General features: G+C 41.4%; 1 protein-coding gene across 4 annotated transcripts; it reads left to right on the top strand.

Moving 5' to 3' along the window:
* Positions 1-1,685: 1,685 nt before the first annotated feature.
* Positions 1,686-23,372, top strand: LOC146672552 (uncharacterized). Of its 4 annotated transcripts, XM_085401309.1 has the most exons (5): positions 1,686-2,505; positions 6,655-6,741; positions 17,509-17,614; positions 21,240-21,920; positions 22,238-23,372. In XM_085401309.1, the coding sequence occupies exons 3-5, from the start codon at positions 17,597-17,599 to the stop codon at positions 22,928-22,930; spliced, it is 1,392 nt and encodes a 463-aa protein (XP_085257435.1). In that variant the 5' UTR covers positions 1,686-2,505; positions 6,655-6,741; positions 17,509-17,596; the 3' UTR covers positions 22,931-23,372. The 4 variants fall into 4 exon arrangements, with proteins under 4 accessions (XP_085257435.1, XP_085257433.1, XP_085257436.1 ...); XM_085401307.1 differs by lacking the exon at positions 6,655-6,741; XM_085401310.1 differs by lacking the exon at positions 6,655-6,741 and having other exon boundaries at positions 22,241-23,372.
* The last annotated feature ends 94 nt before the right edge of the window (positions 23,373-23,466 follow it).

Genomic DNA, 23,466 nt, shown 5'->3' on the forward strand with positions numbered 1-23,466 from the left:
GAGCGTTTATGGAGCTCGTTTATTGACCAGCTGTCAGTTAGAAGGTAAGAGTTACTAGGTTAACAGAGGTTAGCAGTAACAGTACGGGGAAGTATATTGTGTTGTTCTTTTGTTGGTTTTTATTTTATCCTACTTTACTTTGTTATTTTGATTTTACCTGTTGTGAGTGCTTCCCGTAATTCTCCTTTTTCTTGCGCCGCTGCGGCCAGAGTTCACAACATTACATATTTTTGTATCTATAAACAGGAAGCTGACACTCTCCAGACTTTATCAAAGGTGTGAGCGTCACAGCAGAGGCCTTTGTGTCAACGTAGCTGAAGACAAAACACAGAAACACATGAAGGAGATTTTCCTGGCCTGGATTTTATACAAATATTCTGCAGTACATCAAAAATGAAAGAAAACCATTAGTCAACATATGAACATCACCTCTGAAGTTACAGAGCTTTGATTGGAGACACAGCTGAGCGTTTTGCATTTTGCATAATTAATTACATAATTAATTATGTAACCATAATTAAATGGTTACATCATCTTTAAAGTCCCCAGAGATCAGGAAAAGGGCCTGAGGGTGCTGTGTTTGGAGTCTGCTGGTTACAGTGTGCAGGACCTCACAGGCTGCTGCAGCGTTAGCAGAGGGCGGGACATACACAGCTATCATAATCACGTGTGTAAACTCTCGTGGTAGATAGTACGGTCTCATGCTAACCGCTAGCAGCTCAATGTCCTTACAGCATAGCGTCTCTTTGATAGAGAAATGCCCAGAGTTACACCATCTATCGTTCACAAACACAGCCAGACCCCCTCCTCCCTTCTTACCACTCTCCGCTGTTCTGTCATAAGAGGCTCAGCAGCTAAAGCAGCACACCTGGGTCTGCCAGCCTATTAAAAGCAGCCCTTTGCTTCACCTGCTTCACTAAACATTATTATTTTAAGCAGAGTGGTGTGACAGGATGACTTTTCTTGCACACCCACCAAATGAGGGCGCACATGCTTCCACGCCCACTGGTGACTGCACACATCCTTTCAAGGAAGCATTTCATTCATCCCTAACAAATGGAACAAAACACTGTGCAGCGTGTTCAGGTTTGAACGTGGCCCTGGCCTCTCTCTGCATCCACCTGGCACATGCAACACACATCCACTCCCTGCTGAACTGCTTGTATTTGATGTGTTGAAGTTTTGGTAAAGTTTGAATAAATTCCACTTTATTTATAGGAACATTTCATCTGTGGACTCCTGCTTCCCCTCTCCTTGAGCCAGTTTGTGACGGGAACATGACATAAGAAAAGTAATTTATCCCTTTTTGATTCTGTGTATCTGGCGCTCATCCAGTGAGTTCACACTTGGCAGAAACAGACTGAATTTGTCTGGAGAACTTTGGCTTCAGCCAAGTTAGATAAACACACTGTGTCTCTGTCAAAACAGCAGTGTAGTTGTGGCACCCCTGTGAGGGAATGACCACATGAATATTATTTTGTGTAAAACACTCATGTAACGGGACATTTTTCATTGCTATATGTATTTATTTTCAGTTTCTTTAAGAGGATAGAAAATCCATGTAACAGGGATTCATTTTATGTTAGAAAGCAGTGAGGGCGGAACTTTGGTGCTTGCTCCGGGGTTTCGGGGAGCAGTAAGTGGAGCCCACCTTCCGCTGCTTCCTCAGACACGTTCTGGAGGAAAGCAGAGACGCATCGTGTCTTCCTTACTCTGCTCTTCACCTGCTTTTACAGGTCGGTACACGGTGCTCGCACCGAAAATGTTGTTTATTGTCACCATGGTTACCCACGTTAATGTGAATGGGAGAGTTAAGGCGGTCCGCCAAAGTTATTTATATGTAAACACGGGAGAAAACCAGAGGAGTGTCCCGCGCGACCGCACCGCGAGCCCGCTCGTTAGGTGGAGCGCTCGTGAAGCAGAGTCAGTGCGCTCCTATGCTCTGTGCAAACGTGTTGTAATGCTCCAATCAAATCAGTTCTGTGAGATGTGAATGTTAATAGTTCTGTTAAAGTGACTGAGTAGATTAGCTAGTGTAACACAAGCACTCTGAGCAACTCTGTGTAGCTAACAGAGGCATTCATGGGTTGATTCAACAAGCTGTGTTTCATGATGCACTAAATAGTGATTTTGCCAGTAAATTACTGGAGGGAACAAATGTAATGTATTTACCAATGCTGTTATTGAATAGAACTGTTTAGCCAGTAAGACACTGCAGAAGACAATGTGATGTGTTTATTGATATGATAAAAGGATGTAGCTGTTATGGAAAGAAGTGTGAACTTGAGAAACTGAACCAGTTAAAAAGAGTATATTTCACTGATGTTGTGAAATAAGTAAATGTCATTGATGTGAATGAGGAACCAGCTGAACAGTATATTGAAAGCTCATGTTTAGTGTTTTATAGCATTTATTTGTGTGAAATAAATCAGACTCAGACACGTTCTGGAGGAAAGCAGAGACGCATCGTGTCTTCCTTACTCTGCTCTTCACCTGCTTTTACAGGTAACATATTTGTCATCGAGGTCTTCATCCTTGGGACCCGTAACATAGTAACTTCTTCATTGTTATACTTCTATAGTTTTCCCATTTTGTGAGCTGTGGATGTGGAAAGTGTCTCAGTGACACATCCACATGAAAACGGCGTTACCTTCGTTCATTTGCACGTCAAATGAACGAGCTGTTTGGACTTTAACGTCACAGCTGATGCTTCGATACTCGAACTCAAGAGTTCAGCTTCCACTCAGAGGTACAAGTACACACAGCAAAGATAAACGTGTACACAAGGTGGAACCCACAAGTGCACAGCTCCAACCAGAGATGGGCAGTAATCAGATTACTTTTTTCAAGAAACGAGTAAAGTGAGGGATTACTATTGCAAAAAAGGTAATTAGATTACTGTTACTTTCCCGTAAGCACGCTGCGTTACTGCGTTACTAAAACCGCAGCTGTGTGCAGATGAACAATGGATAATCTATCGAGTGTGGAGAGAGTGTGAGCGTGCAGCGTTTAAAGCGTGGAAGCACTGACCTTACTTTGAGTTTGACTCTGTAAAAAGTGACAAAAACATTAGCGTCCGCTGTTCACTGCGTGGGAAGACAACATGCTCACTCACTATGTGTTAATGGGCATGCTTATTTATAACTTTGATAAAATGTCATAAAAATAATTCCATCCCAGCTCACCATTGGTGATCAGGTAGTTTCTGTTCCAGTTCCAGTCCCATAAATCATGAAGCTTGCTGCCAGAAAAGCTTCAAATCTCCTTTGAAAGCTGTTTGTGGTCTTGATTGTGGGAGCTTCAGTTGTCTGACTCCAGCTGCCACACAGTGCTCACTGATATCATTTGCAAAAACCCCAGTGTGACAATATTTATCAGTGAAGCAGAAATCAGGAAGTGACGACTTTTCTTTGAACATTTGCTAAGGCTAAGCTGTGCTTTCTACCACAGTTGGGAATTTCCTGGTTTACAACAAATTATTGTGTCAACACCGCATAAGATTTCAAACTACAGGAAAATCACTGGAGTTATAAGAGGCAGACAACCACACACACACCACATGCATGCTGTTGCTATTTATTGTGGATTAACCTGTCAAGGGCAAGAACAAAAGAATTCTGCCTCAAATACAGGAAATCATAGCTTTCCTGTATTTCCTCCATTGTTGGCATGCTGGTTAGTGCTGTTGCTCCACAGTAAGAAGGTCCTGGGCTAAATTATCCATGAATGTAAACGGCTGTGTGTTTCTATCTGATAGACTGGTGAGCTGTCCAGGGTGTACCCTGCCTGGTAACCTATCACTTCAGGGTTATTTCCCAGCCCTGCTGCAACCAGGATAGAGATAGGAGGATGGTAGTTGTTGTAGACCCATTCAATTTCAATTGAAGGATTAAAATGTTGCAGGAGCTCAACTTACTCCATCTGAACATGTTTCAATCGTGTTTTATGAACACAACATGCAGGTTTACTGAATATGAAAAGGTTGTGTTGATTTAACTCAGTTGTTTAAGTTTCTGCCAAAGCAAAACCTTTGTGTGCAACCAGTGTCCACTATTGAATCAAGTCAATCCAACATGTTTTTGTCAGTGCAAAAAGGAGTTACGGTGCCTGTATTCCTGCACAATATTGTCCCGGGAGGGAGGAAAACTTTCTGGTGAAGTTTTGGTTGATTTTTGGGTTTTGCTTGACACTAGGTTGATTTTATCAGTGAGGTTTGGATTGTTTTCTTTCTCTAAGAGAGAGAAAGATGGGTTTTATGCTTGGACATGTTTGCAATGGGCCCCAGTATTTGTTACTTTATTAGTATTTTATTGGTTGCGTTTGTTTGTGCTTTTGTTACAGTGCACTGAGATAAGAACATCTGAGAGGTGTGATCCACCGCTGGTGATATTTTGGTATTTTGTGAGTTCCCGATTTAACAAATCAGCTCTTTAATCCAGACCTGAGAGGTTGAACTTTAAAGCGCTATAAAATATTCTTACTGGAAACAGTGGCAAAGTGTTTTTCTCCATGATTATAATGGGCTTGGGAGAAATTCACTGATATGTGACATTGATCACATGAGAAGTCCTGAGCCTAAAAGGATTGCAGCGAGTCAATCCAGTCCAAAAACAAGGAGCTGTTTTCCTTTAAAATGATGACGTCATCTTGCTGGTGATGGAGGCTCGAATAGGCTGCGCGTGAGACTCCATTATCAGCAATATCTGGTATGAATGTGTGTGGATGTATGCATGTGACTGGACTGTGATGGACTGACGACTAAAAGTTTAACTGACTTGATACTGAGACAAAAACGGTGCCGACTTTAGGATTAGTGAATGTCCACAACAATTCACCCAGCCTGTAGAAGAAGGGTGGAGGTTTTGTCTTGCTTTGTTTGTGCAGGAGCAGAAGAATGACAGGGACTAAAGGGGGAGGCTGTAGCTTCACATGAGTGTGAGCTGCAGACTGAACCCTTTGGTTGCTAATGTTGAGTCACTGATGTTTGCATTAAGAAAATTGTGTTTTATTAGCTGTGTTTTAATTAAGGTATCACATTATATTGTTGGGAATGTTAAATGCTAAAGTGAAGAAAAGCTTTGATTTCACTCATGACTGAACATGTTATTATTAACCATAGCAGGCCACTGTAAAGAGTCAATTAACTGTTATAGAGGAAAAAAAGGCCAAAAACTCTGTTAATACCTATGAATAACAGGCAATGATAGACTTGTCACATTCAAAATAGAGATATGTAATAACAAACACGGGTCCGTGTCATTTAGGTTCTCCATTGAAATAGTCAATCATTTAGAAAAGTAGAATATATATATATATATATGTCTCAACGCTGTTTCTCAATAATATTAAAAACCTAAAAACTATTGTTGTGGAAGATAGAAGTCACTGTGACAGCCCTCTGACTGTGGAGGACGTTTGTAATCCTATTTCTGCACTTAAGGCCAACAAATCTCCCGGCACAGATGGTTTAACTGCAGAGTTTTATGAATCATTTTCTAATCTCCTGGCTCCGTTCTTACTGCAGCTTTTCATAGGAAGTGTAGAGAATAACATCCTCCCTCCTACTCTTACTCAGGGTCTCATAACACTTATTCCAAAGCCAAACAAAGACTTACTTCTTATTGATAATTGGAGACCCATCTGTCTGCTCAATGATGACTATGAGATTATGGCTTTAGTACTTGCTAACAGAATGAAAGAGTTCTTGGACACAATTATCGATGAGACACAATCAGGCTTTATGAGAAACAGACACCTTTCTAAGAACATGAGACTGGTTTTAGATCTACTTGATTACTCTGATTTGGTATCTGACTATAGCTTCATTCTCTTCCTGGATTTTTAAAAGGCTTTTGATACAATTGAACATCAATTTATTTTCCACTCTTTGGAAAAATTTGGCATTTTTCTGTAAAGCTATCAAAACCTTGTACACGAATGGCAATAGCTCAATTAAAATGATTAAGACTCCACCCCGAGATTTGACCTGTTATACAAGGAATCAGCACAGCTGATAAGGAGCTCATCATCAGCCAGCTAGCTGATGACACCACACTCTTCTTGAAGAATGCAAATCAAATCCGTCCAGCCCTTAGTGTTATTAGTGATTTCTCTGAGGCATGTTAATACTTTTAGCTATTTTATATCCATAAATCAATGGCGTGTCCAGCGGGGTGGTCTGAGGGGGCACAGGCCACCCCCCCAACCAGACTGGCCACCCCAGGTGCCACCCCAAAGGTAAAACAATAAAATTCAATCAAATATCAAATGTCCGATTATGTTTTCACGGTGAAGCTCAGATATCCGAGTGTAAGTGAATGCAGCATCGGCTTCTGCGCTATGCGCATCACGTTAGCAAAGGTAGGCGAGCCAAGCACGAAGGACAACACTGCAGGAAACAATTTTTCGGTGAAAGAAAATGAGGACAGAATAAATGTCCCGGTAAGTAATATTAAGTTTGTTGAGTTTAGTAAACTTCGGTGAAATTAGAATCCCAAGGAAAAAATAACACTTAAAGAATTTTTGCAGCCGTCGAATATTTCAGACAGTATGCTACTGAGGGCAGCTAACATAAGAGTTATGAGTTATAAGATGCAGGTCGATGTGTAAAAATAACTCAGTTGTTTGGTGGTGGCTATGGCGGGGCTTCCACAGAGGCCAGCAGGTGGATGAGGGAAGGAGAGGCAGGAGGAGAGACCCGAGGCAGCCGCCAGTCCGAGTGTCAGGTGAACTGAACTTCAGGTAAGAAGTTATGACCTGCAGTCTATCTGGGTCAGATATAAACTAAGTTTAGGTGGAGTTTATTTTCGTTGTGCTGACTTTTTACCCTCAGTTGCAATAACTCGTACTGCGTTCTAGCCAGCTTGATGGAGTTTTTATACAGCTGGGTGGGTGCTATGATGTTACTGATAGTGAACTTTATTTTATTCATGCCAACGACTCCTTAAAAATGGAATGGTCCCTCATTCAGAGAAAATATTACACGTTTCGTATTGAGCTGAGAAGAGACGCAGTTTGTCCTGGACTTTAGCTAGAATGGAAAAAGACACAAAGCTGGAGTTATTCTGTCGTTACGCTGCACAGCTGCCTCTTCTTCTCTCATTCTCTCACCCTCTCTCTCCTGCTGCTACTTCAATCATGAAACTGATCAATGATCAGCTGATCGGCTTTTCTCTCTCATTTATTTATCGCCCACTTTGCTGGTCATGATGTCGGTTTGTATATGTGGTGAGAGGGAAACATGAAGATGAAACCAGGAGATGTCCTTACTGAATCATCAGAGCTGAACAGGTGATGGAGAAACAGGTTTACCTTTTAGGTGACATGAATGAGTTGAAGGGAAGTTATGAACTGTTTCTGAGAGACAAACAACACCAGGATCCTTTTTTTACGTAGCTGACAGCTGGTAACTGTGCAGGGGCGGGTCTAGCAAAGTGTTGCCAGGGGGCCAGGTAGGGCATTAACAGGGAGAGGGGGGCACAAAGAAATACTTTTCTTTCTTATTCTCATTTAAAATACAGCTTTTATTAAATAATTATCTAAATCTTACAACCAAAGTTTTTATCTGACGTAAAATGTATAGAAATCATACATATACCAACAAGACTGTACATCACTGTCACAACAGCATTTGTTTTCATTCAAAGGCTTTATGGCTTTAATACCTGGTGGGCCGGTCTGTAGTCAAAATGCCCGATTTTCTGTACCGGTCCAGCCCTGCAGGTTAATACTGGCAGTGTCACCATGCCAGCTGACTGTATTTCATCATCAGCCAGTGTTGTTCTTTATCAATATTACCAAAGTTGACCATAAGGAAGCAAAGAAAGTATTTACTTGCTTTCAGGTTTTATTCAAATATTAGTCTTTTCAGTTGTTTCCCCACTTTTTTCCTGTTTCAAAATCAAACACCAGTTTGTGAGAAGATTATCTTCTTTTTTTAACAGGCAGATAAAGTTTTGCATTGGCCTTGGCTAATTTGTCAATTGTTTGCTACAAATGTTCGTATTTTAATATTCAAAAATGTTTTTGCCCAAAACATATGTGCACTATATGTCAGTAAAAACACTATGCAAATATTGCTGTCCTTGAATGCTGAGTAAACACTGACAAAGCACTGATTGTATCTCTTGTACTTTATCAACGCAGTATCTAAAAACTTTGCACCGGAGTGGTTAAAATCTCATTCTAATAAGAGTTAAAAGCGCATTCGGTTATTAGGTTTACAGGATTATTGAATTATGGTTAATGGTTGGTAGAATTTTTTTTAAACATTATCTGCCAATTAAATCTGCCACCCTTCTCCAAATCTGTGCCCCTACCTGGCCCCCCCAACAAAAATTTTCTAGACATGCCACTGCCATAAATGTAAGTTTATTAATAAAACACCATATTTCTGCCGTTTTATAAGGATATGAATTGTACATACAATCAATTTCAGACTCAACCAACAAAAAGCCTCTCAGAACAATATTTATATTGTAACAGTTGCTATTGTAATGCAGTGTATCACCACATGGCGGCGCCTCCTGTCTCACGACTGGTGTCACCCCCTTTTTGTTCTTCTTCGCACTCCTCCTGTAATGGATTCTCCCGTGTGTACGCGGACTAGTGTGCTCTTTAGTAATGTGTGGTAGAGGTAGCACTTTTATTTTTGATATTGTAAATAAATTAGTACTTTTTGGAAAGTCAGAAGCTGTTGCTCATTCGCTATCCACCTGCACACCTCCACGGCTGGCTTCATCTCCACTGTACGTTACAACTGGCGCCCGAATTTTCCCCTTGGACTTCAGACGATTTTTGCATCCCGCCGAGGATTCTTCTCTTCTAGCACGTGAACTGTCTCGGAAATCCCCCCAGTTTTGCTAGTTTCGGACGTTTTCTCCAGCCATGGCTGCAGCCTCAGCTCAGGTGGGACCCGACTAATTTCTGGATACCGTGGTGTGCCGCTGCTCCGCTTGGGAGAAAGAAAAAGAGAGAAGCTGACTCCGCGACGCGAATGGACTCCGTGGATTTGTTATTTGTTGTTGGTTTCGTCTTCTAAGGATTAATTCTTCTGTGGAGAGCCTGGACATGAACATTTCTGCTGGCTTTTCATTCCCCTTTCCCTCTGCTGAGACTGACTGTAGCACATGTAAGTGATAGCTTGGCCGACTACAACCGTTGGTGCTGGTCTTCGGCTCAGTATAACGAAACGACTTAAAACTAATCTTGCATTGAGCTCTAGTGTTGCAGACATGCTATTGTAATAACATGGTTCTGATCACTCCAGTCTAATTTCAGTTGTTGGGCGAAATTTTATATGTGGTTTTTCTCAATTTAATCTTGAACGCATTTTTGCAGTTTTGTCTTTCTAGTCTGACCTAACTGACTCTTTTACTGCTATATCAATAACTGCGCTGTGCCCTGGAGCGGCTTAATTTTTTTGAAATCGCAATGGCACACTGCCCAGACGACTCTGACTCAGACATGGAACTTACCTCGTTACCTTCGCTTGACCCCAGTTGCTCTCGTCCGTTCTCCCGTACCACTGTTCTTTTATTGAGGTTACATGAATATGCATAGGTTCATTAACATATGACGTCTACATACAAACAAAGAGTACCTTGCCTGTGTGTGTGTGTGTGTGTGTGTGTGTGTGTGTGTGTGAGATCTGTGTGGGGTCAAGATGTGACCCTGTGAAGACTCTGGTGCTAGCTGGTGCCAGGACGTCTGGGTCCATCTAACAAAAGGCTCTTATACGTAAACAGATATACGTGTGCTTGCTATACCATAAATCAAAGATAAACTCTCCTAGGGAGTATGTGATTTATACCAAGGATACTGAGTAGAGGAATGTATGCACCCCCCTCTACACAGAGTTAATACACACCTCTTTTAGGATGAGACATCCTTTCAATCTACAAATGATTATATACTTCTAAGCATATATGAGTAAATGTTTCTAAGCATAAATGACAATCAACAATACAAAATCTAACATTCCCCCCTTATTGACGTTTATGCTTGAAAAGTCCCCAGTTACGAATACCTCATGTCTGACAGGTTCAATGCAAACATTGTTATATTCAGCATATGTCAAATCACCCTAAATTACTGAAAAAGTACACAGTTTAACAAATGTATTAGCGGTTATCCCATTCCTCATTGAGCTCATCTCATGGAAAACTGCATCCTACAAACAAACAAAGAAATTGTTAATTTAATAGTGAAAATAAGAAAGTAACATTTTCAAAACCATCTCAGCTTGGTGGTGTTTTCTCCAGGTGTGCAAATCACATGTCTCTCTGCAGGGTGGTTTGAGTTCTGCAGGGCGTCATGAATGTCTCTTCCAGTTGTTTCCATCACTGTCCATAGGACCAGAGTCCGAATGTATGTAGAATAAACATTCAAACATACTAGTTAGTTTTGTTGTTTGTCAACATGGGTCTCAGCTATTTCCAAAGCTGCAGACCTCTCAGCACTCTAGTTTTATGGCCTCTACCAACCCCCATCACCTCATTCAAGCCTTCGTCCTGTGAGAGGGATATTTATGACTCCTTCATTGTCCACGCTCTGCAGAGAAACACCTCTGTGGAAAGGGTGCAGGTGTCCATTATCTTACTGCTGTTGTGATCCCAGCAGCCTTCAGAGTGTCATCGTATTCACAGTACCGTGGCACAGCATTAGGTGATGTTCATAGGAAACTGCTGTCATCACCACCATAGCTTCTGGTTCCTGTGCTTTTCACAGAATCATGATGTCATCCTCGAACTCCTTCTGCGCTGTCGATGGAGCCTGGCACGCTCCCGTCATCCCTCGAGTTTTCCTGTCCCAACGCTGCTGAAGATGATCTCTGATCCTCCTGAAGTCTCTCTCCTGGCCTCAGCTCCCATCCTGTGGACGATCCTCTCAGGCACTCCTTCTCGTCATGGATAGTCCTGATTTTGGGCCTGCTGGATCTGTCTCAAAACACTCAGCTTCTCTGCCTTCCTCCTGGTTCAGCTGATTCAGCCGTCACGCCTCGCACTTGGTTGCCCTAGAGTTGATCAGAGGCTGGAGGTTGAAGTGCGAGCTTACCCTACGGGGGCTCAATCAGCACTCCCCCCTCACCACCGAAACAACCAAGTGTGAGATTTCTCTATTGTGCTGTCTTGAGGGTGCTGGGGTTTCCTGGGACCTCGACCTCTTTGCAGTGGCTCTGATAAATCCAGGAGGGTCTCTCCGCTATTTTGCAGGCAGTTTCATGGTCCTTGCTGTGGCTCCAAGGTCTGATCTCATGATGGGCCCCAACCAGCTTGACCTTTGACCTCAACCACTGCCTGGGCTATGCCTGGAATGTTTCTCGCTTCTCACTGCTGCACCTGTATTTCAGAAAGACTTCTATTTGGAGAGCATGTCAACAATCATCAAACCACATTCTTTAGTTCAGTGAACTTCACTAATAGGCCATCAAAGCCTCATCTGAACATGGATGCACCACTTGCATAGATTTAATACTTGTAAATAAACAGCTAATCACACAAATCACTGCAACAATAATAGTAAACATTGTTTAATGTTAATTCTGGACCCCACCTCTTGACGCATGGACAACCATGCGTCAACTCACCAAACCAGGATCCCTGTCTTAAAAACTGGCTCCACCAGGAGCCTGCATACAATAAAATCAACTTCACTCTTATAAACAATATATCAGAAGAGTAATAAGCATTCAGCATCAGCAAGACAAGTGTCATGTGCAGGTTTTCTCAAATCGGGAAACTACAATTATTTCCCTAATTTGCCTCAGACATGGATCATCCCATGTGCTCAGTTAACATTAATGTAATCGGTGACTTCTCTTAAGCAAATTCACTCCACTCATATATCCCTATGGGCTCAAAGTGGCCAGCTAAGAGCCCATATTCAACTTTCCCAGAAACACCGTAACCTCTTATTTGTTTTACTCATGTCACTTGTCCGCTTGTGCCGAATCCTCCACAGCATTCTCAAAGAAACAAACATTAGCAATACACATTGACTGTGGTCAGACGGAGGTCAGACACAGGTCAACAGGTTCCAGAGGTGCCATAAAAACACCATAAAGGTAGCCAACCCTAGCTGTGGAAAGAATGACAGTCACATATAAACCCAGAAATCCTGTAGTAGGAAAACATTAACTAATCCTCTTATAAATCACATGATCAAACACATGATTAATCATCTGCTGTAAAAAGAAATGTAAATGTTAGCGCTGCGCAGGTGTGTACACTTTCTCACAGTAATGTCTGTGAGCAACGCAAGTTAGTGGATGACACACACATAGTAAATTCACAGACAGAAAAGATGGCATTTAAAAGATTAAATCGTCATGCAACCGCGAATGTTGCTGTCATCTTTCTGCTCCTGTAACAAAAAACACATAAATTCATCCACCCTTTTGTCCTGTCTAGGTGGAGGTTAACCTTGAGTCGTGGTCATGTCCTGTCAGCTTTTACCAGTCAGTCAGTTTGTTCTTTATTTCCATTCATTCATTCATTCTTTGCTGATAGTGGAACCTGTCGTCGCATTTAGTTTCCACTTCCAGCAAAATGACGTCATTTCAAAAAGAAAAAGAACTTCTAGATCGGATTACCTTGCTGAATCCGGTTTAGGCTGGGACATTCATTTAATAATTGTCCCAAATAAGTGGCTTTCTCCTGAGCCCATTTTAATGTGGAGAAAACTCACTTGTAAGGCTTTCTCGACAGGTCGTATAGCACTTTTAATTTCTGACGTGCAGATCTGCTTAAAGAAAAGAAATAGACAAACAAAATCAGTGCCTGTTCAAAAGATAAAATGAAAAATAACAGAGATTATCAAACAAAACTTTCAGTGCACTGTGAAAGTATCAAAATAAAAAGGCCTTGTTAAGTCATGACACAAACTCCTCATCTCAGGAGGGTAAATCATACCATTAGCATGGTTCATCATACCATCATACTAATCGGCAGGCTCGACTTCACAACAGAAGAAAAATCATCAGCTAGATTCACTCCAAGCCAACCATTAGCTGCACAACACACAACATAACCCTAATGTCTTATTAGCTATGAGTTTAATCACCAGGTCTGTGCTCTTCACTCATTTAGGCCACAGATCTATTTTATTCAATTTTCCTTTTCCCTTCATCATAAAACATGTGACATGCTGTCATGCACCTCATAAAAGAAGTTTGTTCTGACGTATTCAGAGTTGTGTATCTAGATACAGAATTCACTCGCACATCAAAGCAGGAAACTCAGTGTTTTAGAGTCTCCACTCAACACAACAACTCCAACACATCTCATTCACTCATGCTAGAATTCAGTCACCTTTCATTAATCTAAAACCGATCAACTAATTTGCATATCAGCTATTAACCCACTAAGTTGACAGGACAACAGGAAAGCATGTTCAAAATAGTATCACAAAAATAGAATTTCCCTCATACAGTAAATTACTTGCTGCATTAATCAAGCAGGAAGCTTCTCCCAATTTACCATTTTAACACTAAATTTATTGTCTGATCACTGGTTGGTCAAACCAGGATCTTTTTTCCCCCACAAAGGTTAAATTGTTGTCCTGCAACCTAGAGAGTCAATTTTTTTTTCTTTAGGATAAATTCAGTATTTGATAACAAGTGTCTGCTAAATTGACACTATTTTAACACTGATGAAAGATAACAAGCTAATTTTCATTGCATGGGTGTTTGTGTTATTAGGCAGGTCTAATGCATGTCTGTGGAGCTGCATCTCCAGCAGAGCATGTTCTTAAACCTGCCTTTCCTACACACTTCTCTGCTATTATTTGATCATTTCTTAACTAATGTGCTATGAGTCTTCATGAGTCATTTTGTGTTTGGAATTGTTAGTAGGGTTAATGCATGTTCTGCTTGTTTGTGTGATTTTGTATGTTTCTATTTGTTTCAGACTCCTTCACAATTTTCCCACTTAAGCAGTCAGTTTTCTTTTCCCCAGGTTTGCTAACCCAAATTTTGATTTCCCACATTTAATAACAGCATTCCTCTGTGTTTCCACTTTCTCTCACTCTTTTGTCATCTCACTCTCTTGTCCTCTCCCACTTTCAACAGTTCACAGCCGGCAGTTCTCCTTCAGCTTTGTCCTGTGTTCCACTGTCTCTTCTTGCCATTTTACTCCACAGGTGGCAAATGTCAAACTCCAACAGTCTCCTCAGTTCTCCTCAAAAGTTTTCTTCACATGCATAGTGAAGTTGCAGCTTGTTGGAAACACAGTGCCATTCATCCGATCAGTCAGGATGATGGGTTTGCTCTTCTTCTCTGGTGCTGTTTGTCCACATTGCTGCTGCTCGCTGGGACTTTTTGTTCAGGACTTTGCTGCTGTCTCTTTATCTGCCATGTTATTGCTTTGGAGCTGCATTCCTTGTCTTCAGGGAGGTGTGAGCTTGCTTGTGAGGTTGAGAAACACATGGTGCTGTAAATAAGTCAGCCAGAAACTTGGCCTGAACGTTTCCAATGATGTTAAACTATAACTTTCTTCCGACCGCTGCATGTGGAAAATTGATTCAGGTCTGCTTTTCACCTGAAAGTGACAAACTAAGACATGTTCATTATCATCATCACTGCTTAATCAACACATCTCTCTCTCTCTCTCTGTGTTTGTGTGAACAATCCTTTCTTAAAAGCAGAAAATGACATTGTAGTTGTTTTTCGGCTGATCAACACAAAACCTTTTTCCTATGATTATTTTTCTTCGTCTACAATGTAATTTGTCTATTTTTCACTCTTTTTTTTCCCTTTACAATAGCTTGTGATCCGCAAAATCACTGCTCTCACTCACAATCAGAGGCAATTACTTTTGCACAGTGCACAAAAACACTGTGATGTCAGACACATTCACACTCACTTTGTCATCTGCATAAATAAATCATATGGCTGGTGATATGTGCCATGGTGATCCATAGGCATGATCACACGTTTATTTAATTATTTTCAACCCAACAAAACAAATAAACAAAAACATGATGCTGATGCTATGAACACTCCACACACATGAGTCAAGATGCAGGAAAACTGCTCATGGAAACGCTGCACACTCCAGTTATCATATGTCTGTGAAGGTTCTCAGTCATCCAGGTCATCGTAGTCAAAGGAGCTTGCAAAGAAAAGCGTCTGGACTTCTTTAAGTTGCTTGAAGACGTTTCACCTCTCATCCGAGAAGCTTCTTCAGTTCTAAGGTCAAATGGTGGAGAGTCCCAGATATAAACCTAGTGGGAGTGACCCCGTGACCCCCACAGAGGGACAAAAGGACCCCCTGATGATCCTCTAATCACCTGAGCCAAGGTGTGAAATTGGGTGTGGGACCCAATCAGCCAGAGTTTCGTGTGTGTTAACACACACCCAGGAGTTGTTTGCTCAAACACTCTAAGAAATATCTGTGCTGTTAACACAGTTTCATGCTTCAAGAGACACTCTTTAAAGCCTCGTGCTTTGGCACAAACAGCTGGCTTTTCTTTCTCCCTCTTTTCAATGGCTTCCATCGTCAGCACTACATCAACGAAGAGGCCATCATCTGGTTTCCCAAAATGTCCAAAGATTTTCTGGAGGGCATCATGCTTGGCCCACCACCGTGTCTCACCTATTGGACTGAGGCGTCTGTGTCTTGTGTTTTCGGTTTGTTTCTCCCACAGATCAACCCTGTGATAGGACTCCTTGATGAACACAGCTATGTCATTAAGTAAATTAAAGAGTGATCCACTTTCAATGACACTTTGTGTTGTGTCAGCAATCACAAGATTAAGTATGTGTGCATAGCACCACACATGCACATGAGTTGGAGACTGGGCAGTCATAAGTGCTGAAAAGCCTTTGTACTGGCCCTGCATATTTGAAGCACCATCTGTTGCATTCCCAATGCACATGGCCTTGTCTAGATTCAGATGCTCTAAAACTCCAGAAAGCAAGTTTACAAAGTACTGCCCCGTGGATGCTTCGCACCTCACTATGGAGACAAGCCTCTCCTGCACAGACTCAGTAACATACCTGATGATTACTGAACACTGATCATAACCTGTGATGTCTTGGGTTGTGTCTAGCTGAACAGAAAACATCCCAGCTTTCTGGACATCACTGGCGATGCTCTCTTGAAGGAGATGGCCAAGTGCATCAATCACTGAGTTGACAGTTGTTTTGGAGAGTAGGGTGATGAGAGATCCTCTACCTCTTGATCCACTGGTCTGATGCAACTTCTTGCTTTTTTCAATGCAGTCATTCAAATGTTCTCCAAGGCACATATCATACTTGCCTAATAACACAATCAGTTCCAGAAAGTTACCATGATCGATGGTGTTATCACCTAAAGTGTATGCAGCCTCATTCTCCACATGCCTATAGCTGAGTCCCCTCTTCCCAAGTACTTTGATCACATCCACTATACGCTCTAAAACTTGCCGTCTCTTTTTCACTTGTGCTCTGTGAGCTGACAACTGACTGCCAGCAAACAAGCTCCTGATGTTGCCTTTTGAGCACCTTAAGAAAAAAGCTTCAGCACAGGTCTGGTGTGTATTGCTCTTTTCATGCTCCTCTGTGCGCAGATGTATATGTCGCCAGTCACTCATGCCTGTTATAAATGTGCTGGTGTCAGTCAGCCTTGCAAATGCCAGACACACAAAGCAGAACAATAAATGGCGTTCTTTGCAATAAGTAAGCCACTTCCTGTTGGTGCCATCTTTACAGCTGAACACCCTCATCACAACTGCACTGCTACTGTTCTGCTGTGGGTGGTAATCTAAGAAGGCCTGTAATATGGCAGGTTCAGGGCGAGCAAAGTAATCGATGCCCTGGCTCTCTCTCTCTTGCTCTTCCATCTCTCTCTCTTGCTCTTCCATCTCTCTCTCCTGCTCTTCCATCTCTCTTGCTCTTTTATTTCTCTCTCTTGCTTGCTCTCTCTCTTCCTTTTCCTAAATCCCTCGTTTTGCACAGTCCCTGACGTGCTCTCCGTTGTTGTTTCCCTGCTAATTTTAGCATCACACGGCACAGCTTCTGTATCACGTGGTATAAGGCTCCGCCCTTGTCATTTGTTGAGCAGGAAGAGTGAGCGCTTGTTTTCATGCAGAGTACGTCCCGGATCAAAATGTGAAGTTTTACAAATCACTACTTCTTTAGTGAATATCATTTCAGTCTCAGACAACCTCGTTTCTCTTACAGAGGTTGAATGCACCTTCTGCGGATGGCGGTACCACACAGTGTGCGTGGACTTCCCCTGCACAGGAGGCAACTACAAATGCTGTGAATGCTAAATAAACAGAAACAAATGATCCCTGTTGTCTTTGCTTGATGATTGGTTTGAGTCTTGACAATCCACATTGCTGGCGTTGCATCTTTCAATGCCAGCAATGGCAGGTATCAGTGCTCAAACCTTTTGTGTTTGTTTCCAACAAGTTGCCCACCTCGGGAAACAAAAATGTGTTCTTTTACTTGTCAGATGAACATATGAGACACTTTGACTCTTCAGTGCAGTGTGGAGCCTAACAAAGATCTGTTTTGTGTCCCAGCTGATCAGCAGGAGGAGGAGAGTCTGACGGAGCAGCAGAGGAACATTTTCAGCTACTTGGACTCAGCTCAGCCACTACAGAGGAAACAATGAGCTCAACACAGAAGGTGACAGACAGAGCAGGACCATATGACCAAAGATATTTATCACCATATACATTTGAACATTTGCCATAACGATGTAGCTGACGATAGAATTGACACCAGACAAAATACTTTACAGCTGCACAACTTTATTAAAAACCCATCAATGTATTTTCACTGAAACAAGCAGCTGTTGTTTATGTGCATTAAAGTTATATAAAAATGTAACAGTGCAAATGCAAATTCCTCGCTGACAGTTTAACCAAAAGGCATTTCCAGTGGAAACTGGCCGACACATCCTGAGCATAACCATGTATAATATCCACTAAACTTCAGAAGAGGTTATACAGTCGTGGCCAAAAGGTTTGAGAATTGCATAAATATTGGAACCTGGAGAAGTTGCTGCTTAAGTTTTTATAATAGCATTTTGCCTGCACTCCAGAATGTTATGAGGAGTGATCAGATGAACTGCATCGTCCTTCTTTGCCATGAAAACGAACTTAATCCCCAAAAAGCCTTACCACTGCATTTCATTGCTGTCATCAAAGGACCTGCTGAGACCATTTCAGTGATCGTCTTCTTAACTCAGGTGAGAATGTTGGCGAGCACGAGGCTGGAGATCATCATGGCTGTATCCCGATTCAGGTTCTGCAGCTTTAAAGTCCTCAAGGGCCGCGTACTCAAAGACCGCTAAGGCCGAAGTGCGAGGCTCGTAGGCTCGTGAAATGGGACGTCTAGCCTCCGTCGCGCTGCCCAGGTTGCCTAGCAACCATGATACTAACAGCTGGAAACGTTTCATACAGCTTTGTTTGACAGAAATGAAGGAGAACATATTTAGTTCATTTGTTTCTACATGAGCTCTGTGTGATTTGATGAGTATCTGAGGCTGAGACCACAGGACTGTGAAACATGATTGTTGGGCTTCATTTCTGTGCTGAACAGTCGTTTAAGATTAGCTGTAAATAACAATTAGCTGATGTTGTTCATGAGACTAAAGTCATCTCACTGTGGTAATGTAAATATAATATGGCCAATATTATAGTTATTATATTAATCACTTCACTCACAGACAAGTATCTGTGACAGTGTGTATACAGATGTATCATAGATAAGGGACAAATATTGTTCATTTAATATGTTGGTACTAAATGTGGCTCAATGCTTACATATATGTGTAAAAAGCAAATGTAGGAGCTGTGATAACTGTGTCTGATAGAACGAAGAGTAGACTGATATATGAAATATTCCTTTATTGGGTGAGAAAATCAGACCATGTCATAACTGCTGTAAGTCACACAGAATAGATATCAGAGCCTTAAACAGGCTGACGTCTGCTAAATGGGTCAAACTGGGCAGAAAGTCTACAAACACATAACATCCTTATAGAATATGATGTAACACTATAGATCAACTTAGCTCAGAATATATAAAGCATATAAACAATTACAGCAATATGATGCAACAAACACAGCAGCTACTGATCCAAAATACTCAAAGCTTCATAGAACTGAAACCAACATTTATTTTTAGCTCCATCCTGCTGCTGATACAGACTTTAGGTTTCTGAACATTAAACTTGTTGCTGCCTTTCATAGTGTGTAACTTGAAGGCCCTGAGTACTTTCTCCCACACTGAAAACACTCGGATGATCACATTATTTGAACATTACCTAATAAGACTGATTCAGCACAGACAGTTATGTTTAACTTTCCTAGCAGTCCTTCACAAACAGGGAACAGTCTGTCTATTCCCTCCATCTGTCAGCAGCTGCTGGCTCTTCCTCCTCCTCTTCCTCACACACTGCTGAGTTTGTCCTGGTGGATCATCAGGGCTGCAAAGCCTCACAGATGATGTGCAGCAGTGGCTCCCTCAGTCTGTCCTCACTCTGCACACTTGCAGTCGTCACACATGGAAATCAAATGTGTGATAAGCTGCAGGATTCAAACACAAGTGTAACTTATAAACACATGTTCATACTTTTATTCCACAATCAGAGAGAAAGAAACAGAGAGAGAGTGCAGGACAGACAGACAGGTGACAGTCTCAGGTGTACACACTGCTACACAACAGCACAGAGAAGCAGGATTTAGTGTTTGTGTTATTACGAGTGTAAACAAGAAGAGTTCCAGATGGTGCAGTGGACACATGTGTGACTGCTGTGATTAAAGCATCTTTCTTTCAGCTTAACGAGTGAACCGTCAGCTCGTTCAAACACACGTTAAAGTGCGTTTGGCTCGACACCACCGAACAGAGGCAGCAATATAACACAGCTAACATTAACAGTGCAGTGAATCCTGCTTGTGCCGTGATGTTCAGGACCGCAAACCGAGCAGCATCACTGACTTTCAGCTTGTTGTGTTTGTGGATATATGACTGACTTTAATTATCCACAAAATCATCACATTCTCTGTTAGATGAAGGTCGACTATTGAACGGCGTATATTTTAAAGGCTTTAAAACCAAGTTAACGCTGAAAGTACAAACATCACTAATGTCACATAACTCTGCCGACAAGGCATAGCTATGGCTATGAAATGCTCTTTGTGTATCACTTCTTCATTATGAAAGATGTCATTAATGCACTAGTAATGTCTCATCTGGAGTATTGTTCAATCATTTGGTCAGCAGCTAATAAGACAGATCTTAACAGACTTCAGTTAGTCCAGAATAAGGCGTCCAGATTAGTGTGAAGATGTTCATACTATACTAATATTGATCAAATGCATAATAACCTTTCTTGGCTTCCTGTACAGGCTAAAATATTCTATGGCTTACTTGTAGTTCTAAAGAAAGCAATTCTGTTAAACACACCACATTTATTCTGCTCAGCTGCAGTATCCAGATGAAATACATCATCATATTACACAGTTTTCAACAAACTGCAACTTAGTAAATGCTCGAGTTAAAAGTAACGTTTTGTAAAACTGTTACATTTAGAGCAACTTTTAAGTGGAATAAGTTGCCTTATAAAATTAGAGAATTATTCAAAACTTCAATGAACACTTAAAAGCCGATTTACAGAGCTTTTAGTTGTTGTAAATATTGTAAGACATGATTTGTTTTTGAAATTTGTGTAATGTGCCTCAATGTTATTGATATTATTATTATTATTATTGATTGCTTATATTTGAACAATTGTGAAACCTCACTGTGGATGTAAGAGTGAAATTATGTGGATATCTTGAATCCACTTTATTGTGTAATATTTTATGTGAGTATTTGACGGAAGACGAGCAACATCTGTTGTGGAAGCTAACGGGGTTCCTTTAGAATAAACAAACATAGGATTTATTATCACTGAATAATTCTGTATAAATCTATACAAATTATAGAAATATGTAATAGGAAACAACAAAATAATCTAAATTATAAAATAGTGTGTGTGTGTGTGTGTGTGTGTGTGTGTGTGTGTGTACAATCAGGAGGGATGGGCATGATTTTAGTGTTTGAACAGTCATGAATTATCTTTAACAGCAGGTTGGATGTAATGTGTTAGAACTACCAGCAGGTGGGGATAAGAGACCTTTAAGGTGTTTGGTGCCACGCTCCACCTTCAGGTTTAAAACTAGTGTTAATGGAGTTTGAAGGTTGAGTTTGTTCCACGACTGCATTTCACTCACTGCCTCTGTTTGTATCTCTGTCACTGCAGGACCAACATGGAGCCAGAAGTCAGCGCTCTCAGGAGGCCGACAAACCTCACAGAAGAAAGGGAGAGAAAAAACACACCTGTGACGAGTGTGGGAAGGGTTTTACTGTGAGGGCTAAACTAAAACGGCATCAGGTCATCCACACTGGAGAGAGACCGTTCAGCTGTGACTTGTGTGGAAAGTCTTTTTCCTTGAAGGGTTCCCTAAAACAACACCAACTCATCCACAGTGGAGTTAAAGCGTACAGCTGTGATCAGTGTGGCAGAGCTTTTACTCAAAGTAGCAGCTTACAGAGGCATCTAGTTACCCACTCTGGAATTAAGGCATACAGCTGTGATCAGTGTGGCAGAGCTTTTACTCGCAGTAGCAGCTTACAGAGGCATCTAGTTACCCACTCTGGAATTAAGGCATACAGCTGTGACATCTGTGGAAAAACTTTCAGCCAGAGAGGGTACCGAAATACACACCTACGCATTCACACCAGACATGATGTGTACTGCTGTGAACAGTGTGGCAAAGAGTTTACAACAGACGCACACTTACAACAGCACATGTTTACCCACACTGAGGAGAGACCTTATCAATGTGACCTGTGTGAGAAGACTTTTAAAGCTCCACATCACCTGAGACAACACCAACAGATCCACACCAGAAAGAGACTCTACAAGTGCAGCTACTGTGAGGTATGTATTTATATTGTTATCTTGTCATTTTAGCCTGACTGTTTGGAACAACTCTGCTCATTAAACTGTGTTAGCATGTTAGCAATTCTACTGCATGGAAAAGCAGCTCTGAGTGATTATTCAGATTTTCCTTTCAGTTATGATTTTAGTATTACTGTAGTATTATGGTGGTAGTATTGTAGTTATTGCAGCCCAGTAAACTGAGTGTGTTAACTGAAACAGTCAAATGTAGTTGGACGTCTGCAGAGATGCTCTTTATTTCAGGCGACGTTCAGGATACAAATGTTGAAGGACTGACTTACACTGTCTTTGTTTAGAAGCAGAGCGACACAGATGGATCCAGTTCTCAACCCTGTCATCACTGTGGTGGTGGGAAAGACTTTCATTGTGACCTCTGTGGAAAAACTTTCAGTTGGCAAAATACCCTAAAAGTACATCAACGTAGACACACTGGAGACAAACTGAAATACTGCAAAGAATGTGGGAGAAGCTTCACCACAACAAGAGATTTAAAACGACATGAACTGATTCACAGTGGGGTTAAAAAGCACCTCTGTGATCAGTGTGGGTCATCCTTCACCACTGAAGGTCAGCTTAAATCACACAAACGAGTCCACACAGGAGAGAAACCACACAAGTGCAGACACTGTGAGAGAAGCTTCTCACAGTCAGGTAATCGTAACAGTCATGAACGTGCACACATGGAAGGAAACTACAGCTGTGACCAGTGTGACAAGAGCTTCAGGAATCTCAGTTCATACTCTGCACACAAACGATCCCACGTTACTAATAAACTGTTTCACTGTTACCAATGTGCCCAAACATTCACCTCATTGTCTGCTCTGTGCAAACATCAGCGCGATCACTCAGGGCTGAAATCACTCCCATCACTGGATCACAGTGAATCTGAAGACACAGAAAGATCCTCTGGTTTCTGTGTCAGACTCAAAAAGCTTGAGATCAGGCTCCACAGAGTTCAGATAGAATCATTTAAACTTGTGTTGAACTGAACTGGTTGCTGGGCTGAACTTCTACATAATACAGATCTACATGGGATCTTCTTTTCTGTTGTTTTACTGAGTCAGTTTTGTCCTTTTTTCTCTGTCCTGGTTTTGCTCGTCTGTAAATGATTGAAACTCAGTCAAATAGTTCATTGTTCTCCAGCAAAACGTTTTGGAAACTCATGTTTAACCTTTAAAACTCTGACATGTTTTAGCACACAAGGCTTCATCGGGGAGTTCACTCATGATTGGAGCATGAGAACAAAGGTTTTTAGTTCTTTCAAAGAGAGTCTTGGAGATGTTTGATGTTTCTGTTTTTCTGAAACCACCTGAAAGAAAAACTATTTTTCTTGCTTTATGTAGTGTGGAAGTTTTTAATGTTTCTTCATCTGTGATGTTCTTGAATGTGTTCACGTGAAGATGGTACAAATAAACTGTCCTTTCAGCTTTAGCTCCTAATTTATTCATTATTTATGGATGTAGCACAGCAGCCGTCTCTTGATTAACACATGGAGGGCTCGGGATCTGATGGTGTCGTCTCCCTA

This window comes from Rhamphochromis longiceps, linkage group LG3 (genome assembly GCF_057381845.1).
Source record: "Rhamphochromis longiceps isolate RC_006_pf linkage group LG3, R_longiceps_female_GT1.1, whole genome shotgun sequence".
NCBI classification, from domain to species: domain Eukaryota; kingdom Metazoa; phylum Chordata; class Actinopteri; order Cichliformes; family Cichlidae; genus Rhamphochromis; species Rhamphochromis longiceps.

Bases quoted from the DNA above. Each gene is read 5' to 3' on its own strand.
- LOC146672552 (XM_085401309.1), top strand. The intron at 21,921-22,237 runs GTATGTATTTAT...GTCTTTGTTTAG, and splicing joins ACAAGTGCAGCTACTGTGAG to AAGCAGAGCGACACAGATGG.